The sequence below is a fragment of the Nycticebus coucang genome, chromosome 22 (genome assembly GCF_027406575.1).
Source record: "Nycticebus coucang isolate mNycCou1 chromosome 22, mNycCou1.pri, whole genome shotgun sequence".
In the NCBI taxonomy this organism is placed as follows: Eukaryota; Metazoa; Chordata; class Mammalia; order Primates; family Lorisidae; genus Nycticebus; species Nycticebus coucang.
This window is the reverse complement of record NC_069801.1, coordinates 35,261,349-35,281,876: the sequence shown is the minus strand read 5'-3', so window position 1 is coordinate 35,281,876 and position 20,528 is coordinate 35,261,349. Positions and strand designations below refer to the sequence as shown.

The window sequence follows — 20,528 nt, the reverse complement described above, 5'->3', positions numbered from 1 at the left end:
AGAACCTTAAGTACGTGTCTTTCTTTGGTGCTCCTTAGTTTTCTCAACTGGAAAGTCAGGGAGATGGGGGAGATGGAGTCCATGGTGACTTCCAGCTTTGAAGTTCTGACCATCCTCTTGGCGATAAGAGCCCTGAGGATGCACTCATAGCCCAGGAAGCCTAGACCACCCGACTTTCAGCTGGCCCTGGAAGAGAGACACATACTTAGGGCTCCACACAGACCAATTTTGCCCCTGAAGTTGGCAAGGATCTCCTACTTCTAGGGCATCCCTGGTGCACTGATCAGACAAGGAAAGGCTGCAAAGCTGGAGGAACCTTCCAGAATAATCCTCCTGGCAATTACTTGGATCAATTAGGTGGTTACACAAGTGTTCTTTTGTGAGTTTTCACAGGCTGTGGCCGTAGTTTGCAGCTTTGCCGTGAAACACGAGCTGGGGAGTGGATTAGCAAGGGGGTAGAAAAGCATGAGTGACATCCCTTGAGGAAACTTACAGAACCCAAGACCAGGGAAAAATACTAACCCAAGAATAATCTCACCCTTGAATAACTGATGGGCATTGCCTCGCACCTGCCACAGCACCACTCATGGTTTATCCAGTGGCATCTACACTCCTTATCTCCAGACTCCACTGTGGCCCCAAGGTATGGTTGTCATAGTTGAGTAAGGATTTGTTATTATCCATTTTATAGATTAGGCAATTGAGGCTTAGAGAGCTCAGACCCATCCGGAGTGGGTCACAGACCAGAGACAGGCATCCAGGCCTCATCCTACCTACCCTCCTATGGTTTCCAGAGTCCACCCTGCCTCTGCCCTCAGTGGCCCACATGGCTCCAGTCCTCAGACACACATTGGTATTCAAGTCACCCAACATCATCTCAGAAGCGGGTAAGGAAAGAATGGCAGTGTGTGGGGATGTGGAACCAGGGCCCACAATTTTGGCTGTTTCCCTGGTTAAGCATTGAGGGGTCTCAGTCTGGCTGTGGACAAATCACAGTAACTCTCTCTTTTCTTCTATGTGTGTGTTTCTTTGTTTGTGTGTTTTGTCTCATAGAAGAGCGTGATTTCTCCTCTGAGGCTGCTGATCTCCAACACGGAAATAAAGGGGAAAAGGGGCCAGCAAGGAGCCCCCCCGCCCAACCCCAATACCCAGCGTGGCATCTCCCGTGCTGGGACCAGGGATGACTGGGCCGTGGACTCAGATATCACCAACCTTCAACCATTCGCATAGCACACAGGGGACTTGTGGGGGCCACCTGCCACTGCCAACTGAAATAATACAATGGCAATACTGATATCCCTCCTGACGTTTTCCCAACAGATATTCAGGCAGAAAGTGCTGGTGCATTTTCTGTCTGCCAAGTAGAGGGCCATGGCTCACCAATATGAATAGCTTGGGCCCTGATGACCTGCCCTGAGTCCACTCACAGCCAGTGACACTTGCAAAAAACTCCCAAAGCCGTCTCAGATTTGGCTTCTGCTGCTCTTGGCCAATGTGGCTAAAGCTGGACACTTCCTTGGGACACTTGGATCATTCGTAAATGCAGCCTAACCTGACTCTCCCTGAATAGCATCCGAAGTCTCTAGGAAGGTCATGGATCCTGAACAAAATATCAAGGGTATCAAGAAGGCTGAGGGAAGTCCCCGGAAGAGGCTGACCAAAGGAGAGGCCATTCAGAGCAGTGTTTCTTCCAGCGTCCCATACCCAGGCAGCGGCCCAGCTGCTGCCCAAGAGAGCCCTGCCCAAGAGCTCCTAGCCCCGCAGACCTTCCCAGGCCCTTCATCCGTTCTTAGAGAAGGCTCTCAGGAGAAAATGGGCCAGCAGCAGAAACCCCCCAAGAGGCCTTCCATTGAAGCCTCCGTCCACATCTCACAGCTTCCGCAGCACCCTCTGACACCAGCATTCATGTCGCCAGGCAAACCCGAGCACCTCCTGGAGGGGTCCACGTGGCAGCTGGTTGACCCCATGCGGCCTGGACCCTCAGGCTCCTTCGTGGCCCCTGGTCTCCATCCTCAGAGCCAGCTCCTGCCCTCCCATGCCTCCATCCTTCCCCCCGAGGACCTGCCTGGCATCCCCAAAATCTTCATGCCTCGCCCCTCCCAGGTCTCTGTGAAGCCCGCAGAAGAGGTGCACAAGAAGGAGAGGAAACCCCAGAAACCAGGCAAGTATATCTGCCAGTACTGCAGCCGGCCCTGCGCCAAGCCCAGCGTGCTGCAGAAGCACATACGCTCACACACAGGGGAGAGGCCTTACCCCTGTGGCCCCTGCGGCTTCTCCTTCAAGACCAAGAGTAACCTCTACAAGCACAGGAAGTCCCATGCCCACCGCATCAAAGCGGGCCTGGCCTCCGGCCTTGGCGGTGAGATGTACCCCCCAGGGCTGGAGATGGAGAGGCTCCCCGGGGAAGAGTTTGAGGAGCCCACCGAGGGAGAAACCACAGATTCTGAAGAGGAAACCAGTGCCACCTCCGGGCACCCCACAGAGCTCTCCCCCAGGCCCAAGCAGCCCCTTCTCTCCAGCGGGTTGTACAGCTCTGGGAGCCATGGGTCCAGCCTTGAACGCTGTTCCTTGTCCCAGTCCAGCTCAGCCCAGTCTCTTGAGGACCCCCCTCCATTTGTGGAACCCTCATCTGAGCACCCCCTGAGCCATAAACCCGAAGACACCCACACAATTAAGCAGAAGCTGGCCCTCCGCTTGAGCGAGAGGAAGAAGGTAATCGACGAGCAGGCCTTTCTGAGCCCAGGCAGCAAGGGGAGTACAGAGTCTGGGTATTTCTCCCGCTCTGAGAGCGCTGAGCAGCAGGTCAGCCCTCCAAACACCAACGCCAAGTCCTATGCTGAGATCATCTTTGGCAAGTGCGGGCGGATCGGGCAGCGGACCTCCATGCTGACAGCCACCTCCACCCAGCCCCTGCTGCCCCTGTCCACTGAAGACAAGCCCAGCCTGGTGCCTTTGTCTGTGCCCCGTACACAGGTGATCGAGCACATCACAAAGCTCATCACCATCAATGAGGCCGTGGTGGACACCAGCGAGATAGACAGTGTGAAGCCAAGGCGCAGCTCTCTGTCCAGACGCAGCAGCATGGAATCCCCCAAGTCCAGCCTCTACCGGGAGCCCCTGTCATCCCACAGCGAGAAAACCAAGCCAGAACAATCACTGCTGAGCCTGCAGCACCCACCTAGCACCGCCCCCCCTGTGCCTCTGCTGAGAAGCCACTCAATGCCTTCTGCCGCCTGCACTATCAGCACCCCCCACCACACCTTCCGAGGTAGCTACTCCTTCGATGACCATATCCCCGACACCGATGCCCTGAGCCGCAGCAGTCAAGTGTTTACCTCCCACCCCCGGATGCTGAAGCGCCAGCCAGCGATTGAATTACCTTTGGGAGGGGAGTACAGTTCTGAGGAGGCTGGACCAAGTAGCAAAGACACAGCCTCCAAACCCTCAGAAGAACCAGAACCCAAGGACAGTGAACTTAGCAAAAAGAGCAAGAAGGGTTTGAAAACAAAAGGGGTGATCTATGAATGTAACATATGTGGTGCTCGGTACAAGAAAAGGGATAACTATGAAGCCCATAAAAAGTACTACTGCTCAGAGCTTCAGATCACAAAGCCCATCTCTGCAGGTGCTCATGCATCTCTGGAAGTCGAAAAGAGTCAGGCTGAGCATGAGCCATGGTCCCAGATGATGCATTATAAACTGGGGACCACCTTGGAACTCACTCCACTGCGGAAGAGGAGGAAAGAGAAGAGCCTGGGGGATGAGGAAGAGCCACCTGCCTTTGAGTCGACAAAAAGTCAGTTTGGCAGCCCCGGGCCATCTGATGCTGCGCGGAACCTTTCCCTGGAATCCACCAAGTCACCAGCAGAACCAAGTAAATCAGCGCCCTCCTTGGAGGGACCCATGGGCTTCCAGCCAAGGACTCCAAAGCTAGGGTCCAGCTCAGAATCAGGGAAGGAGAGGAGAGCCACATCCAAAGAAATTTCTGTCATCCAGCACACCAGCTCCTTTGAGAAGTCTGACTCTCTCGAGCAGCCCAGTGGCTTGGAAGGGGATGACAGACCTCTGGCCCCATTCCCATCTCCCCAACCTGCCCCACATGGACGTTCGGCTCACTCCCTGCAGCCCAAGTTGGTCCGCCAGCCAAACATTCAGGTTCCTGAGATCCTGGTGACTGAGGAGCCCGACCGGCCAGACCCAGAGCCTGAGCCAGGGCCAGCCCCTAAGGAACCAGAGAAGACAGAGGAGTTCCAGTGGCCCCAGCGCAGCCAGACACTTGCCCAGCTCCCAGCCGAGAAGCTGCCACCCAAGAAGAAGAGACTGCGCCTGGCAGAGATAGCCCAGTCATCAGGGGAGTCCAGCTTCGAGTCCTCTGTGCCACTGTCTCGCAGCCCGAGCCAGGAGAGCAGCATCTCTCTGAGCGGGTCCAGCCGCTCAGCTTCCTTTGAGAGGGACGACCACAGCAAGGCCGAGGGCCCTGGTCCCTCATCTGACATTCGCTCCAAACCCTTGGGCACCCACATGCTGACTGTGCCCAGCCACCACCCGCATGCCCGAGAGATGCGGAGGTCAGCCTCAGAGCAGAGCCCCAACGTTTCCCATTCTGCCCACATGACCGAGACACGCAGCAAATCTTTCGACTATGGCAGCTTGTCCTTGACAGGCCCTTCTGCACCAGCCTCAGCAGCCCCTCTGGTGCCAGTGGCCCCGCCAGAGAGAAGAAAATGCTTTTTGGTGAGACAGGCCTCTCTGAGCAGGCCTCCAGACACAGAGCTGCAGGAGGCTACCCCCAAGGGAAGACAGGAGAGTGAGGAACCACCACCTTCATCCAGTAAACCTGCCGCCAAAAGCTCATTGCCCCAGACTTCTGCACCAGGTGCCCTGCACAGCGGGCACCCAGGAGGCAAGAGCCAGGGGCAGGACAGACCCCCGCTGAGGCCCACTACACCCTACACAGAAGCACTGCAGGTGTTCCATCACCCCACAGCCCAGACCTCCCTGCATGAGAAGCCGTACCTGCCCCCACCTGTCTCCCTTTTCTCCTTCCAGCACCTCTTGCAGCATGAGCCAGGACAGTCTTCAGAATTCTTCTCCACCCAGACCATGACCAGCCTCCTCTCCCCACCATACTCTGTGCCCCCACTTCCTCCCTCCTTATTTCAAGCCCCACCACTTCCTCTTCAACCTGCTGTTCTGCACCCAGGCCAACTGCATCTCCCCCAGCTCATGCCTCACCCAGCCAGCATCCCTTTTCGGGAGCCCCCTTCTTTTATGCCTATGCCATACCCTCCTTCCTCAGCACTCTCTTCTGGATTTTTCCTGCCTCTGCAATCCCAGTTTGCACTTCAGCTCCCTGGCGAAGTGGAAAGCCATCTTCCCCAGATCAAAACCAGCCTGACCCCTCTGGCAACAGGGAGTGCTGGTCTCTCCCCCAGCACAGAGTATACCATTCCTCCTCCAGCCAGCACCTCAGCTCCCACATCAGCCCCTCCACTGGCCCTGCCTGCCTGTTCAGACACCATGGTGTCCCTGGTTGTACCTGTCCGTGTTCAGACCAACATGCCATCCTATGGGAGCGCAATGTACACCACTCTTTCCCAGGTCTTGGTCACCCAATCCCAAGGAAGCTCAGCAACTATGGCTCTTCCCATGTTTGAGGAGCCTGCATCCAAAGGGAAGACTGTGTGTGAGGCAGACGTGCATGAGGTTGTGCCCGGGCCATCTGGGTTAAGTGAAGAGCAAAGCAGAGCTCTTACAACTCCATACCTGAGAGTGCCTGTGACATTACCTGAAAGAAAAGGCACCTCCCTGTCATCAGAGAACGTCTTAAGCCTAGAAGGAGGTTCATCAACAGCAGGGGGGAGCAAACGTGTTCTTTCACCAGCTGGCAGCCTTGAACTTACCATGGAAACCCAGCAGCAAAAACGGGTGAAGGAGGAAGAAGCTTTCAAGGTAGATGAAAAACTTGAGCTAGTAAAACCATGCAGTGTGGTGCTTACCAGCACTGAGGATGGGAAGAGGCCAGAGAAATCCTCAGGCAGCCAGGGACAGGGCAGGAGGGAGTTAGAAATGCTGTCTTCAGATCCATCTAACCCAAAGGAAATTCCTAGCCTCCCTTACTCCACATTGCCCCATGGGACAGCCCCAGGCTCAGAAGCTTTGAAAGAATATTCCCAGCCCTCTTGCAAACCTCATCGAAGAGGGTTGCCCCCACTGAAGAAAGAAGATTCCAAGGAACAACCTGACCTCCCTCTCCTGGCACCTCCCAGCTCACTGCCTCTGTCAGAAATGCCCTCCAGACCAGCCAAGTTGCAAGAAGGTACGGACTTAAAGAAGGTACTGCAGTTCCCCAGCCTCCACACAACCACTAATGTCAGTTGGTGCTATTTAAACTACATTAAGCCAAATCACATCCAGCATGCAGATAGGAAGTCCTCTGTATACGCTGGTTGGTGCATAAGTTTGTACAACCCCAACCTTCCGGGGGTTTCCACTAAAGCTGCTTTGTCCCTCCTGAGGTCTAAGCAGAAAGTGAGCAAAGAGACATACACCATGGCCGCAGCTCCACATCCTGAGGCAGGAAGGCTTGTGCCATCCAGCTCCCGCAAGCCCCGCATGACTGAGGTAAGTTCAGCCTTGTTTTTCTTCTCACTACTGATTGTAAAAGTCCTTGCTGAGCTTTTAAAGCCACATTGTCCTTAGGTTCCATTTGCAGAACTAGAGCCAGAAGAGTGGACAGATTTCCTCTCTGGGAGCTGAAACTAGCCACATTACCAAAAAAAAAAAAAAAGCATGTTTATTTGATTTCTTTGTCAGTGTCTGCCTCACATCATTGGACAAATAGCATTTTAATGAAGTTAGCTATAAAGTGGTCCTGCTTTCCAATGAGTTTCTATTATAAAGTCAAAGATACAATCTCAGCAAGAAAAAAGGCAATTCTCCAAGAGACTGAGTTGGAAAATTTGACTAACAGAAATGCCTATAGCAATTTTAGGACTTTATACCACTCCCTCAGTTAAAGTATCACAGCATTGTTCTCTCTTGTCTTGTTACTCTTTTCCCATTTTTCTTATTCCCTACATCTATTATTTCCATTCTCTAGTACCACTTGAAATTTTCCCATTTCCAGAGATGCTAGAATTTGACACAACTCTTGAAATACTCCTTCTTTCTTTTCTGTGAGTAGGATATCATACATGTATAGAGAACTGAGCTGCAGTATCTTTCTTTAAATGAAAATATCGCTCACAGTTTGACCCATCTATGCTATGAAGTAGCGTTAGGCCCTCACTAAGGACTTGTACAAACACCTTCATTGCCTCTGACCTGAGGTTACATCAATCAGGAGCTATAGATTATCCAGCAAGAGGTCCTGGAAATTCAGGAATTCCAAGTTTGCATCAGACAAAAGACACCTCCATAGACTGACAAGGCCAGCCTAGGGGCTCAATGCATGATATGTTCTACTGATTTTGGCATTTGTGAAATAACAACAATTGGTCTTGTCTATTTCACAGCCCAACTGCTCACTGTGCTGGGCTTTTGAATCCAGTTATTGCTCACCTCCACTTGTGAGATAGTGTTACCATCCCTATGGTATACATTGTATACATTAGGGAACTGAGGGTCAGAGACTGAGCAAGGTCAAGGTCACATGGTGAATGTTTGACAGACCCAGAATCGGAACTCAGACCTGTTTGACTCCAAAGACGCTATTGTCTTTTTTTTAATTATTTGAGGAGACAAAACTTTAAAAGATGATTGCAAATTTAAAGATGTTTATTAGTGTGTCTTCAGACCAGATAGATGCTTTGATAATATCAAGCTTAAATCCTCTAACCTAAATTCATATTGCAGAAAAGTGAGCTAAACTGTATTTTATAAATTCCCATACATTCATATCTTTCTCTTCTTTTATTGTTGAGTAAATGTGTGCATTGAATTTGTTCTTAGCTTGGCCAGATATTCTTCATAGAACTACTTTCCAAATTTGTTCTTTGGATGTATTTGTCCCAGTCTACAGCCATCCCTGACCAAGGTGTCCATTTCTGCCATGAACATCACACTGATTTGCTCTCAAGTGCCTCTTTTAAGCTGTGGCCACTTCCAAGATGCTATTACAATTATACTGATGCTTATAACTTTTGGGGTTCCTACTGTGTGTTAGGTACTATGCAAAACGTTAATCTTCATAACCGCCTTGAAAATTTGTATGCAATATCATCATTTTTGGATGAGGAGACCAAAACACAGAGAGGTTAAGTAAGTTGCACAAGGCCACGCAGTAAACACTACAGCCTGGATGCAAAATTAGGTCTCACTCCAAAGCCCTTTCAAATGATCTAGGCTGCCTTTATTTTCTAATGATTGAAAATTACACAAATTCTTTTTTAAGAAAAAGAAAGCATTAATTTGAGTTAATTGGATCTGGAAATTATTTGTTTAAAATGCATCTTTCTTAAAATAAGCTAAAACCTGCAAACTTTTTCTTGGAATATTTTGTTCAGTTCAATGGCATGTTTCCTGCCAAAAGTGCACCAATTGGGTAAGTTAATGTAACTGCATGGTCTGTGACTTGAGGACTTTATACAATTACCCCTCTCTCTGGCCTCTGCTTACATATCTGCAGTGATGGAGAGCTTATTACCTCTTGATACAACCCAATCCATCTTTGGATGGTACTTTAAGAAAGTCCTTTATTATACTGAGATAACATTTGTCACTTTGTAGCTTCCATTGTCTGTCCTTTGTCTGACTTAGCATTTTGAAGCCCTTCCTAACCATCTTCCTGAAGGTCTTACCCAACCTATCATGTTTGAACTTGGTCATAGATATTTTTTTCTATGTATAATCCCTAGAGAAACCCAAGCTTGTTTAAGAGTCTGCTCTGAAGCCACATCACTTTCCCCAACCTTCTCCTTCCATTTGTTCTCCTTGGAGATCATTTGGACAACCACTTAGCACTGTAACAAAGAGATTAAGAACAAAGGATTGAGTTGCAAAGTTGCCCAGATTTGAATCTCACTACCCCACCTATAGCTACATGACCTCGGGCCCATAACTTACCTCTCTGTGTCTTGGTTTCTTCATCTGTAAAATAGAGACAATAATTATACCTACCTTATAGTACTATGGGGATAATTAAATGAGTTAAAAATATGCAAAGTATGCTTAGAACAGTAAGCATGATATTGGCTCTCAGTAAATGTTTTTAGCTATACTCATTCATATTATTATCATTGAAAGCCAGAATGGATTCCTGGTCCCTGTGCAATCCCAACCCTGTGCTTCCTGATAGAGTGGTACATTGCCACCAAACCAGCCTCCTCCAGCTTAGCTCAGACATCACAGCAGGCTATGAGGGAGAAGCAGTTCCTTTACCTGTGGGAGGCCCATTGGCCATTTCATGATTGGTTCAGGGGTCCTCAAACTACGGCCCGTGGGCCACATGAGTCAGTGTGATTATATTTGTTCCTGTTTTGTTTTTTTACTTCAAAATAAGATATGTGCAGTGTGCATAGGAATTTGTTCATAGTTTTTTTTTTTTAAACTATAGTCTGGCCCTCCAACGGTCTGAGGGACAGTGAACTGGCCCCCTGTTTAAAAAGTTTGAGGACCTCTGGTAGAAGATGACAGGCGAGGGTGAGAGTGGAAACAGCGTGCTCTGGAAACCCACAGGTATTGCAGAAAGTCAGCTGCCTTCTGCCAGAGCATCAGTCCAAATTCTTGCTTGGCTTCCACTCCCCACTTCCAATTCTGAAGACGTTAGTTGAGGGTCGGTCACTAAATCATAGGAATAGGTCCTGGAATGGATCTTCATGATGCTCTCTAAACCCCCTCAGACTCTGAGTTGAGGCCCAGAGGGGTGATTGAGCATGCAGTGGTGCTAGAACTCAGATTCCCTAATTCCCAACCAGATGCCCTTCTGCCTAACCCCATCTTTCCTAGTAGGAGCAGGGGTGGTAGGTGGCATAGGGGACTGAAGTTCTTAGGTTATCTTAGCAGTGGGAAATGTGGTTGTTTCTCCCACTAGCTGGAAAATAGCATAGCTTCCCATGACCTCATGGATGGTGGCATGAAGTAGGTAGGATGAGACTCTCACTCCTAGCACTGCTAGCCCCAGACCCCAGCACAGCATCTCTGCTCCCCACCCCTGCCACTACTGGAGGGTTTAGAGGACATGTTCTTGAGATAACGGGAGATGTGAGGGAGCTCAAGATCAATGCCAACGTCCTTATTAAGCCTGCTCTCATCATTGAGGTCCATTGCTCTGTAGAGAGTATGGGTTCCCTTAGATCCACAACCAGAGCTCACATAGTCTCCTTATGCATGGGGCCCTCAGGCTGCCTCCTAGCCTTTGTTACTAGCTCAGCAGGGCAACGGTCCTTGAAGCAGAGACCTGTGCTCTGCTCCCAGCACTGCCCTTACTTCCTAGGTGACCTTGGCTTTCTGATCTATAAACAAGAATTGGACCAGTTAAGCTCCAAAGGCAGAACAGAGACTTCGTTTCTTTGATCCACATTCTTCTCTGAGATAGGCCCTGTTTGGGCAATGGAGGAGACCAAGATGAAGACCCCTCCCCAGGAGTGCCCAGACTGGTGTAGAAGGATAGTTAGCAAACACAGGTCTTGTGGGAAAGTTAACTCGAAAATGCTTTGACACCAGCTAACCATGTGGCCTTGGGGAAGGGACTCCTCTCTGGGAATCCGTGTCCTTAATTCTGTGAAGTGAGGCTAATCACCTGTTCACAGAGGAGTGTGAAGACTGAGGATGTGTGGGTGTTTGGCGCCAGGGAAGGCATCATCACTGTTGTGATGATATTGCACCTGACTGAGAATGAAATGTAACCAGCAATGATTTTGTCATTCCTGCACTGGGCCAGGTTCACCTCCCTTCACTGGTTTCCCCGGAAGGCCAGAAAGATCTAGCTAGAGTGGAGAAGGAAGAAGAGAGGAGAGAGGAGCTGGAGGAGGACGCTCCTGCCTCCCAGAGAGGGGAGCCGGCGAGGATCAAAATCTTCGAAGGAGGGTAAGAACTGTTTGGTTTCCATAGTCTGGCGGCCATCTGTGTTCGGGGGCGGTGAGTGTTTCACCTGGCAGCGCTGTGCCCACTGGCGCCCTGTGGCCCCAGCAGTGCCTTTCAGCAGACACCACCTTGGTAGGACTCTCAGGCCCATCTGTCTGAGAGCACTGGGGGCCTCTTTGGTGGGGACGGGCCATGCTGGGTATTTGTTGAGGATTGGAAGCGGCGGCATATATTCCCAAAATGTCACCTCTCAGCATTCTGGTTTTCCACGGAGCACGCAGGCTCTGCTGTTCACAGGGCTGACCACATGTTGTGCACACCTACTGTTGACACTGGCCCCCATTCTGACTGGCTGGGGCCAAGGGCTCATTGGTTGGTGAACACTCTGAATATCATCCCTAGTTACTCCTTTGATGCTTGTCTTTGGGAACCTCAGGATCTAAACATCTCAGAACTCACATTTTGGGGGATCCTCTGGGCTCTCGGAGGGTGCCTTGTTTCAGATGTGCATTGTGGAATTTTTGTGCCAACTGTGTTCTGTGTGGCCACGTGTTTGCTCCTTGGGATTTGGGTGTGTGTGAGCAGGTCTCATGGTGTCTGTCTCAGGGTCCTGTGTCTGTGTCCCTGGTGTGATCAGGGTGGCCATGGTATTAAAGGACAACAAGTTGGGGGAAAACTTAACCTCCAGAAGAGGATAGTCCCTGGGCACCTCGGTTAACATGGGCTGTCATGGAGACCTCTGATTTTCCAGCACACACAAGGGCCTAGCTCCCAGGGTCTAAGTGGGAGGTGTGGGAGTGCTCTGTAAGGTTGGGGGAGAGCAGACATGGCCACACTCCCTGAAGTTGCCAGTTGGCATTCTCTGGTGGCACTGACCAGCAGGGGCTCTCAGGACAGGGGTGTCAGAAAACGTGGAAGCAGGGTTGTTACAGTGACAGAGAGGGCGTCTGGGTGGCAAACAGCACTGAAACACGATGCTTCTGAAGACCAATAGTGGCACTGTTGAGAAACATCGCACCAAAGGTCTGTCACAATGCCAGCCTCGCTCCCTGTGGGACGGGCGGTCTTCCTCTCCTGCTGCGTGGTTAGAGCGCCCTCGTGTGTCTCTGTGTTCTCCGATCACAGGGTCCCTGAAAGCCACACACAGAGGCTTGAAACCAGGAGTGATGGCTGGTCACAGCAACTGACTCCCTTCCTCTTGCTTCAAGGGCTGATGGGCAGCGAGGATGCAGAGCTTCCTCCCACCTCCAGTAGCCTTCTGGGTCCGTAAAGAGGTTTGCTTCTGCCCTGAGAGGAAGGCACCACCAGGTTGGGCACCCAGTTCCCTGAGACCACCTCCTGCTGCCCTCATCCCCTGGGGAAGCCTGAGCCTCAGAAGGGCAGCTGGCAGGAGCTGCCCCTGCCCATCCAGCCACCTGCTGGGAGCCTCCGCCTGCAAGGGCGGCCTTCCGCTGAAAGGGTAAAGATTACACCTACACTTTGCTCCTCCTCCATCTCTTACAGGTCTCCCCACCTGGTCTGTTTCAGAATCTCCCTCTGAACAGATTCTATCATCCTTGGCAAATAGGTGTCACACTTACCTCTGTTCCCCCCGCCCCCACCGAGACCAGCCCCTCTCACCTCTCCAACTCACAGTTTCCCTGTCTATAAAAGGGGGATAATATTACTAGCATATCCTGTGGGATTTTCCAAGAACCCCGTGACACCCCTGTGACAGCTATAGTTCCCAGGTGCTCAGCAGACATTGGTGCACATTATCATTGGTATATTCATCTCTTTTATCTCCCACCACGATAATCTCATTTTGTTCCTCCAGCTGTGGAAAATATCCTCTTTCAACTTGTCACATCCGATTTGAGCACATAAAGGGTTTGTGTGGTATCGCCAGTCAGATCCTTTTCTCTCCCAGCCTGCCTCCCCTCCCATCCCCTGGCAATCCCTCTACATCCACATTTCTCTTGGGGCTGACATCACCCCCAAGGGGTGTTTGGAAATGGAGGAGGAGGACGGTGTTAAGATTGTCATATAACTGGGGGCCCCCTGGCATTTCAGGGATAGAGCCAGGGATGCTGATAACCATCCGTTCAACCCATCATATAACCACATGTCCCTTCAACTTGCCAACATGCCCCCTGCCCAGAAACACTGAGTAGAGTCTTGGGCTATTCCGGAGCAGATTCATTTGTGGGCACCAGGTTTTTGCCTTAGACTCAGTTCTTCCTTTTATTTGTTTTCTTTCTTTGTTAACACGTGAACATTTCTATTTCACTCCAGCACATGTCTGTGATGGGTCTGCAATGGAGCTCTGTTCCTTGGATCTACTGAGGGATCCAGGCTGGTGGAGGCCAAGAGGAGAAGGAAATAAGAAAGAGAGAGAGAGAGAATTGCACATTGGCTCTTAAGGCTTCCACCCAGAAGCTTCTGCTCACCCTTACTGGCAGAGCAAGACACATGGCTGCACCTAACTCTGCAGGAGTAGGGAAGCATAATCCTACCTTGTGCTTGGGAGAACGGGAACTATTTGGTGGGAAGGGCTAAGGACCCTCCGATCAGTCTAACGTGTGCCTGGTATGTTCACTCAGCAGCGTTTCTGAGATGTATTCATGTTGGTACATGTAGATCTAGTTTGTAATGATAGTGCGGGAAGCCACAGACAAAAGAGTAGGTACTGTCTGGTGAGTCCAACATCCAGGTCTTCCTATCACTAATTAAGCCGTCTTTACTATTTTTCTGTACATCCAATCCAGCAACAGATCAATTTATTGATCCATCAGGGAAGATATATTTAATCAGTGCTGTGTTCTGTGCCAGAAGAGGCAGTGACCCAAACAGGTTAATGACTGTCATCTTGCCCTCAAGGTTCATGGGGTCTGTGCCAAGGCCACAGCACAAGGTCCAGTGCTGGGGTGGGAATGTCCATGACTGAGATGCACAGAGCCAGAGAGGGATGCCTGGGGGCTGGAGTGGCCAGAGGGGGCTTGGTGCAGGGGGTGGGGCCAGGCCTGGAAAGGTGGGTGAGACTCAGACCGGTGGAGAGGTGGGGTAGGTGGGTCAGCAGTCTTGGTGTGATGGCAACTCGGGTACCTGATCTCTGGGACTCATTTCCTCTCACCTTTAACATTCTCCCTTTGCTGATGTCATCTGTTTCCTTGGCTTCAAGCCTTACCACTATGCAACGGCTACCCCTGGGTTTCCGGCCAGGCTCTCACTCCTAAGTGGCAGACTATTGGTTTTGATGCCTCTTGTGCATCTTTACCCAGGAGACTAACGCACGCCAAACTCAGCATGTGGCAGCCAAGCCCTCCATGTCCACCAACAGCACCTCCTCCCACATCTAAATCCCAGATGACCTACCAAGCCCTTCACACTCAAAGCCTTCTTCCCCCCTTCCAAATACTCCCCAAATTCTGGCATCCACACAAAGTAGTCAGTGATCCAACGTGGTCTTTCTTTGCTCCCTTGGCCACTACTCTGGCTATTCTCTCTCCTGGCCTCTGATGTCGGTGCCACTGAGTGTCTTTAAACATGGTTCAGCCTGTAGCATGACTCCACTCCAGAGCTTTCTGTGGCTGCATGACCTACAGGATCTGGTTTAAACTCAGACTGGCAGTTCTGGCCCCACAGTTCTGACCCACTCCACCTTCTGTGGCCTGCTGGGCTCTGCCCATTGCCAAATCTTACCCAGCCTTCAGAGACCAGTACTCAGCCCCTTTTCTCTAACAGCCCTCCCAGAACCCTCAACACTGGAGTTTTCTCTGTTACTTCTGCCCTAACACTAGTGCTGAATCCATTCCTACCTCTCCAAGTCCCTTCTTGACTTGGGTCCTTGGGCAGTGCTTTGCACACATTGGACATTGACCCCTGTGAATTGCATGGATTTCCTAGCACAGACTGCACCTCCCCATCACTTCTGTACCTGAGCAAGGCCTACACCTCTCAGGCAGCCTCTGGGAGTGCTCACCAGGACTGAGGTGGTTCTCTCACCCAGCACTCTTGCATTTATTACCTTGGTTTAAAAGGGCTGTTTTGTGAAGCAGTGTTGTTTTCACACATACAAAATTATATTGTTCCTTGAGGGTAATGACTATATTGACCTAGCTCAAGTTCACTTGTTGGAAGGAAAGCTGGGAACTCCTTACCATAGACTGATGTGGAAAAGGAAGATACTGGAAATGAACTACCCAGCTGCCAAAAGTGGTCATCCAAGCCAGGTTGGGGGTGGGTTGTCGGTGCTTAAGTCCAAAGGGAATGATGAAGTCAAATGCATAGTCCAGGGAAACCAGCCCCAGCTTGGGTAGAGGTCCTCAGAAAGGTGGCCATGGGCAGGGGAAGGGGTGGCTTGGGTTTGGAGAGGAAGCTCCACCTCAGCTGGGACCTGGAGTGCAGCCAGGCAGATGCCCAGTTATTGGCTGGGCCAGTGGGGGTGGGGTAGGGTGACTCTCAGTCATGGAGTTGCCTGGGGTTGCCCTGGCCGTCAGACCTTTGGCAGAAGGAGTCCATGCCTGACCCCAGGGCTGCTTTCCTGGACTGCTCAGTTACTGCGCCAAAGCTTAAGGTTTCTGCCTTAAAAAACAGGCCTTTAACTAAAGGGCCACATCACCAGATGTTTCTGTTCCCTTCAAAGAAAAACTCATCCACCTGTTTTTCCTCCCATCCTCCTCAAACCCATTCCAGTTTGGGCCCCTCACACCTCGGAAGCGGCCTGGTCCAGGTCGGCAGTAGCCTCCATCTTGTAGGAACGAGAGGTCAGTTCTCACTTCTCTTCTTTCCTGATCTACGGTCAGCCTTTGACACTCAGCTTGTAGGACTTTGTCCACTTCATTTCCAGGACATTATCTTTCTTGATCTGCCTCCTCCTCGGCTGGCTGAACTTTCTCGTGACCTTTGGTGATTCCCATCATCTCCTGATCTCTAAACACTGGGGCCCCATGGTGCTCAGCCCTGGGCTCCTCTCTCCTCCTCTAAACTCACTCCCAGGATGATCCATCCTTCATTAAGAAGCTCATGACTCAGACTCCTATCTCCATGGACATCTGCCCTGAGCTCTGTGTCACTTAGCCAGCTGTGTGTGACATTCCACCTAGACATCCAGTGAACTCATCCTTAGCTCACAGCACAGAGCATGCTGAAGAGCTGTGACTCAGGAATAGTCCTTAAAAAACTCACTTTGAAAGTTTACTTCATTCGGTATCGTTCCATTTGAAAGTATTATATTTTTAACAATTGTACTTATCTATCTCATTTATTGCCATTAGCTGAATTTATCGTATTCAATTTTTAAGAGTTCATGCAGTGTGCCCAGCATGTGTCGTTTGATGGTGTAGCTATATTTTTAAAATTGTGTGTGTGTGTGTATTGTGAAATAGTGGCTTGGATATTGTGAAATAGTGGCTTGGAGAGAGTAGTTATCATTTCAAAAATTTATTTTTTCTTTTTTTATTTTTTGAGAGAGTCTCACTATGTTGCCCTCGGTAGCGTGCTGTGACATCTTAGTTCACAGCAACCTCAAACTTTTGGGCTCAAGTGATACTCTTGCCTCAGCTTCCAGACTAGCTCGGACTACAGGCACCCACCAGAACATCCAGCTACTTTTTCCAGAGACAAGGTCTTGCTCTTGCTCAGGCTGGTCTCGAACTCCTGACCTCAAGCAGTCTGCCAGTCTTGGCCTCCCAGCATACTAAAGTTACAGGCATGAGCCACCATGCCCAGCACTAATTTTTAAAAATTTAAAGATCAATTTCTTTTCTAACAATGTTTCACAAATCCATTTCTTTTTGGACTTTAAAAACCAGAGTGTAGCATATTTTTCACCCTAAATGTCTGTTCTGCCTAGTCCCATCTTGCAGCAAACTTCAGATTTAAGAATATGCCTTTGGGTGTATTCATTGTTACCTCTGTGTACTTATTGGGGGGCAACTTGATTAAACTATGAATTAAATAAATAGTAATGAGTTGGAGCCTCTTGGATAGGTATAAAGAATAAACTCTTCAGTAAACCACTCCAAAAAGTCAAACTGAAACAAAAACTACATGCCAGGGAAGTGTTGGTAGCATGGAGGTTAGGAAATGTCTAACAAGCAGGTAAACTATGTCCATCACCCCACACTTGCTACAGGCTGCGTGTCTCTTTGGAAGTCTTTTTTTTTTTTGTTCATTTTGAGACAGAGTCTCCTTCTGTCACCCCGGTTAGAGTGACATGGCATCATCTCAGCCCCACTGCAGCCTCAAACTCTTGGGCTCAAGGGCTCCTCCTACCTCAGCCTCCTGAGTAGCTGGGACTACAGGTGCCCCTCCACAATGCCTGGCTAATTTTTTCTGAGTTTTTGTAGAGACGGGGTTTCGCTCTTTTGCAGGCTTGTCTCGAACTCCTGACTTCAATCAATCCACCTACATCAGCTTCCCAGAGTGCTGGGATTGCAGGTGTGAGCAACCCAGCCTCTTTGGAAGACTTTTAAGTGGCCAAAGTGGAGAAAGGCATTTTTTGAAAGAGAGAAGCAAAAATCACTCATTCAGTTAAGCCAGATGAACTGTGGGCATAGGCAATTCCTAGATGTTGGCCCCAGAGCCACTCTGTCTCACATCCATCATCAAATCCTATCATCTTGGGCCTGAACCACATCTGGACTCTACCCATTTTTTGTCCACTTCCAGGTCAAGCCAGCAGCTCTCATCTGGATGACTAGAGTATCCTACGATTTCCTGCTTCCACCTTTCCCACTGTATCATGTCTGCAGGCCAAGCGCCAGCAATCCTGTTACCATCCACACACCCTGTTACTGTGCCCTCAGAAGCCCTCGCAGGGCCTGCATCTGCTGGCCCTAGCTCCTCCCTGCCCGCTGCCTGAGCTCTACCCCTGTGCCCCAGGCTCCCTTTGCTCTTTGTTAGACATACTTCTGCCTCAGGGCCTTTGCACTTGCAGTGCCCGCTGCCACTTTTTCCGAAGAGTCCCAGGATTCCTTACTTCCCACAGTCACCCTCAATGAAGCCTTCCCAGACCACCCACTATGAATTCCTCAGTGCTAAGAATATTGCCAGGCCCATAGGCAGCACTGGAGAGAATGTTTATTAAACACTGGGCTCTTGCCCCAATGTTATTAGGATCCCCTGAGAACTCCCATGAGGGGGCAGGTCCCTGAGCCCAGCAGCTGTTAGAATCTGAGAGCCAGATTAAGGATCTGTGTGACAAGAAGGGTCAAAGACACAAAGAGGGCTATGCTAGGCCAGGCAGGACCCATCCATCACCCTGAAGTCAGGCTTGGTCTGAGGAAGATGAAGCCAGGTGACTGCAGCAGGCATCTGGGGTAGGGGCAGATGGCTCTTGTTTGTTTACCATTCTTTTTCTTTTTAATTTTTAATTTTTAATTATTATGGGTATGTAAGAGTTGTATATATTTATAGAGTACATGAGATGCTTTGATGCCAGCATATAATGCGTATTACTGAAATCAGGATAATTGCATTATCTATCGCCTCGGGCATTTATTATTTCTTTGGGTTAGGAACATTCCAATTTCACCCTTCTGTTTTTTTTTTAAATATACCCTAACTTCTTGATTATAGTCACTTTGTTGTGCTATCAAATATTGTTTATCCTATCTAAACTATATTTTTGCACCCATTCACCATCCTCACTTTATCCCCCCTCCGTGCTCCCCTTTGCAGCCTCTGGTAACCATCCTTCTGGTCTCTGTCTCCATGAGAATGATTGTTTTTATATTTAACTGCCACATGAGTAAAAACATGTAAGATTTGTCTTTCTATACTTGGTTTATTTCACTTCACATAACATAACATTAACATAATATTCTCTAGTTCCTTCCATGTTGTCACAGATGGCAGAATTTCATTCTTTGTTAGGACTATATAATATTCCATTGTGTGTATTGGACCACAATTTCTTTATCCACTCATCCATTAATGGGCACTTGGGTTGATTCCAAATCTGGGCTACTGTGAATAGTGTTGCAGTAAACATGGGAATGCAAACTTATTTTTGATATAGTGATTTCCTTTCTTTTGGATATATACCCAGCAGTGGATTGCTAGGTCATAGGGTGGTTCTATTTTCTTTTTTTTTTGGGGGGGGGGGCCAGGGCTGGGTTTGAACCCACCACCTCCGATATATGGGGCCAGCACCCTACTCCATGAGCCATAGGCGCCGCCCAGGTGGTTCTATTTTCAGTTAATACTGTTCTCCATAATGGTTGCACTAATTTGCATTCCCACCAACAGTGTATGAGGGTTCCCCTTTCTCCACATCCTCGCCACCATTTATTATTGCCTGTCTTTTTGATAACAGCTATTTTAACTGCAGTGAAATGAGATCTCATTCTAGTTTTGAGTTGCATTTCTCTGATGACTAATGATGTTGAGTATTTTTTCATATGCCTGTTGGCCATTTGTCTGTCTTCTTTTGAGAAATATCTATTCAGATCGTTTGGCCATTTTTAATTGGATTATTTGATTTTTTTCTATTGAGTCATTGGACTCCTTGTATATTCTACTTACTATTCCTTTCTCAATTCTAGATGGGTAGCTTGCAAATATTTTCACCCATTCTGTGGGTTGTCTCTTCCCTTTGAGTGTTTCCTTTGCTATGCAGAGGTTTTTTTAGCTTGATGTGATCCCATGTGTTCAATTTTGCTTTGTTTGCCTGTGCTTTGGGGGGCATTATTCAAGAAGTCTTTTCCCAGATCAATGTCTTGAAGAATGTCTCCAATGTTTTCCTTTAGTAGTTTCATAGCTTCAGAACTTAGATTGTGGTCTTCAATCCATTTTTTATTACATTTTTGTATATGATGAGCAGGAAGGGTCTAATTTTATTCTTCTGCATATGGATATCCAGTTTTCCCAGTGCCATTTATTAATGAAATTGCCTTTTCCCCACTATATGTTCTTGGAACCTTTGTTGAAGATGAGTTCACTACAGATGTGTGGATTTATTTCTGGGTTCTACTCTGTTCCTTTGTTCTGCGTATATGTCTTTATGCCAGCACCATGCTATTTTGATTACTACAGCTCTGTAGTATAATTTGAAATCAGGTAATGTGATTCCTCCAATTTTATTCTTTTTACTGAGGATGGCTTTGGCTATTCTGGGTCTTTTGTGGTTCCTTATGAATTTCAGGATTATTTCTTTCTAGTTCTGTGAAGAAATTCTTTGGTATTTTGATAGGATTTCTTGCTGACCATCTTGCCCTGGAAGTGTTAAGTAAAAATGAAAAACACGATACCACAAAGGACTGGCTTGTGGGCTGCCAGCTCCCAGGCTAGGGCATGGCTGGAGCAGAGCCTTTTGTGCTCTTCTTAGAGAAGAGGATCCCAGAGCCGGAGAGTCCCAGCTCTGGTTGGGGACTGCTCTTCTCCCTGGGTGGGCCCTGGCTGTCGGTACTCTGCCTTCTTCCTGAGACTGTGTGCCTGGATCAATCTTTCATTCTCAGGCTTCTCTCTGGAGATGTAGTCGAGTAACTCTGAGCATGCCCGGTGGGCTAGGGAGTGACTTG

The 20,528-nt window shown here is 49.1% G+C and overlaps 1 protein-coding gene across 5 annotated transcripts in view; it reads left to right on the top strand.

Moving 5' to 3' along the window:
- The window catches only part of HIVEP3 (HIVEP zinc finger 3), a 523,619-nt gene that overhangs the window by 461,569 nt on the left and 41,522 nt on the right, over nt 1–20,528 (top strand). For all 5 annotated transcript variants that reach the window (XM_053576635.1, XM_053576638.1, XM_053576634.1 and 2 more), the window contains 2 exons: nt 1,054–6,624; nt 10,883–11,028. In XM_053576635.1, the coding sequence (XP_053432610.1) occupies nt 1,594–6,624; nt 10,883–11,028 (5,177 nt within the window). In that variant the 5' untranslated portion in view covers nt 1,054–1,593. The remainder of the gene's footprint in view (nt 1–1,053; nt 6,625–10,882; nt 11,029–20,528) is intronic.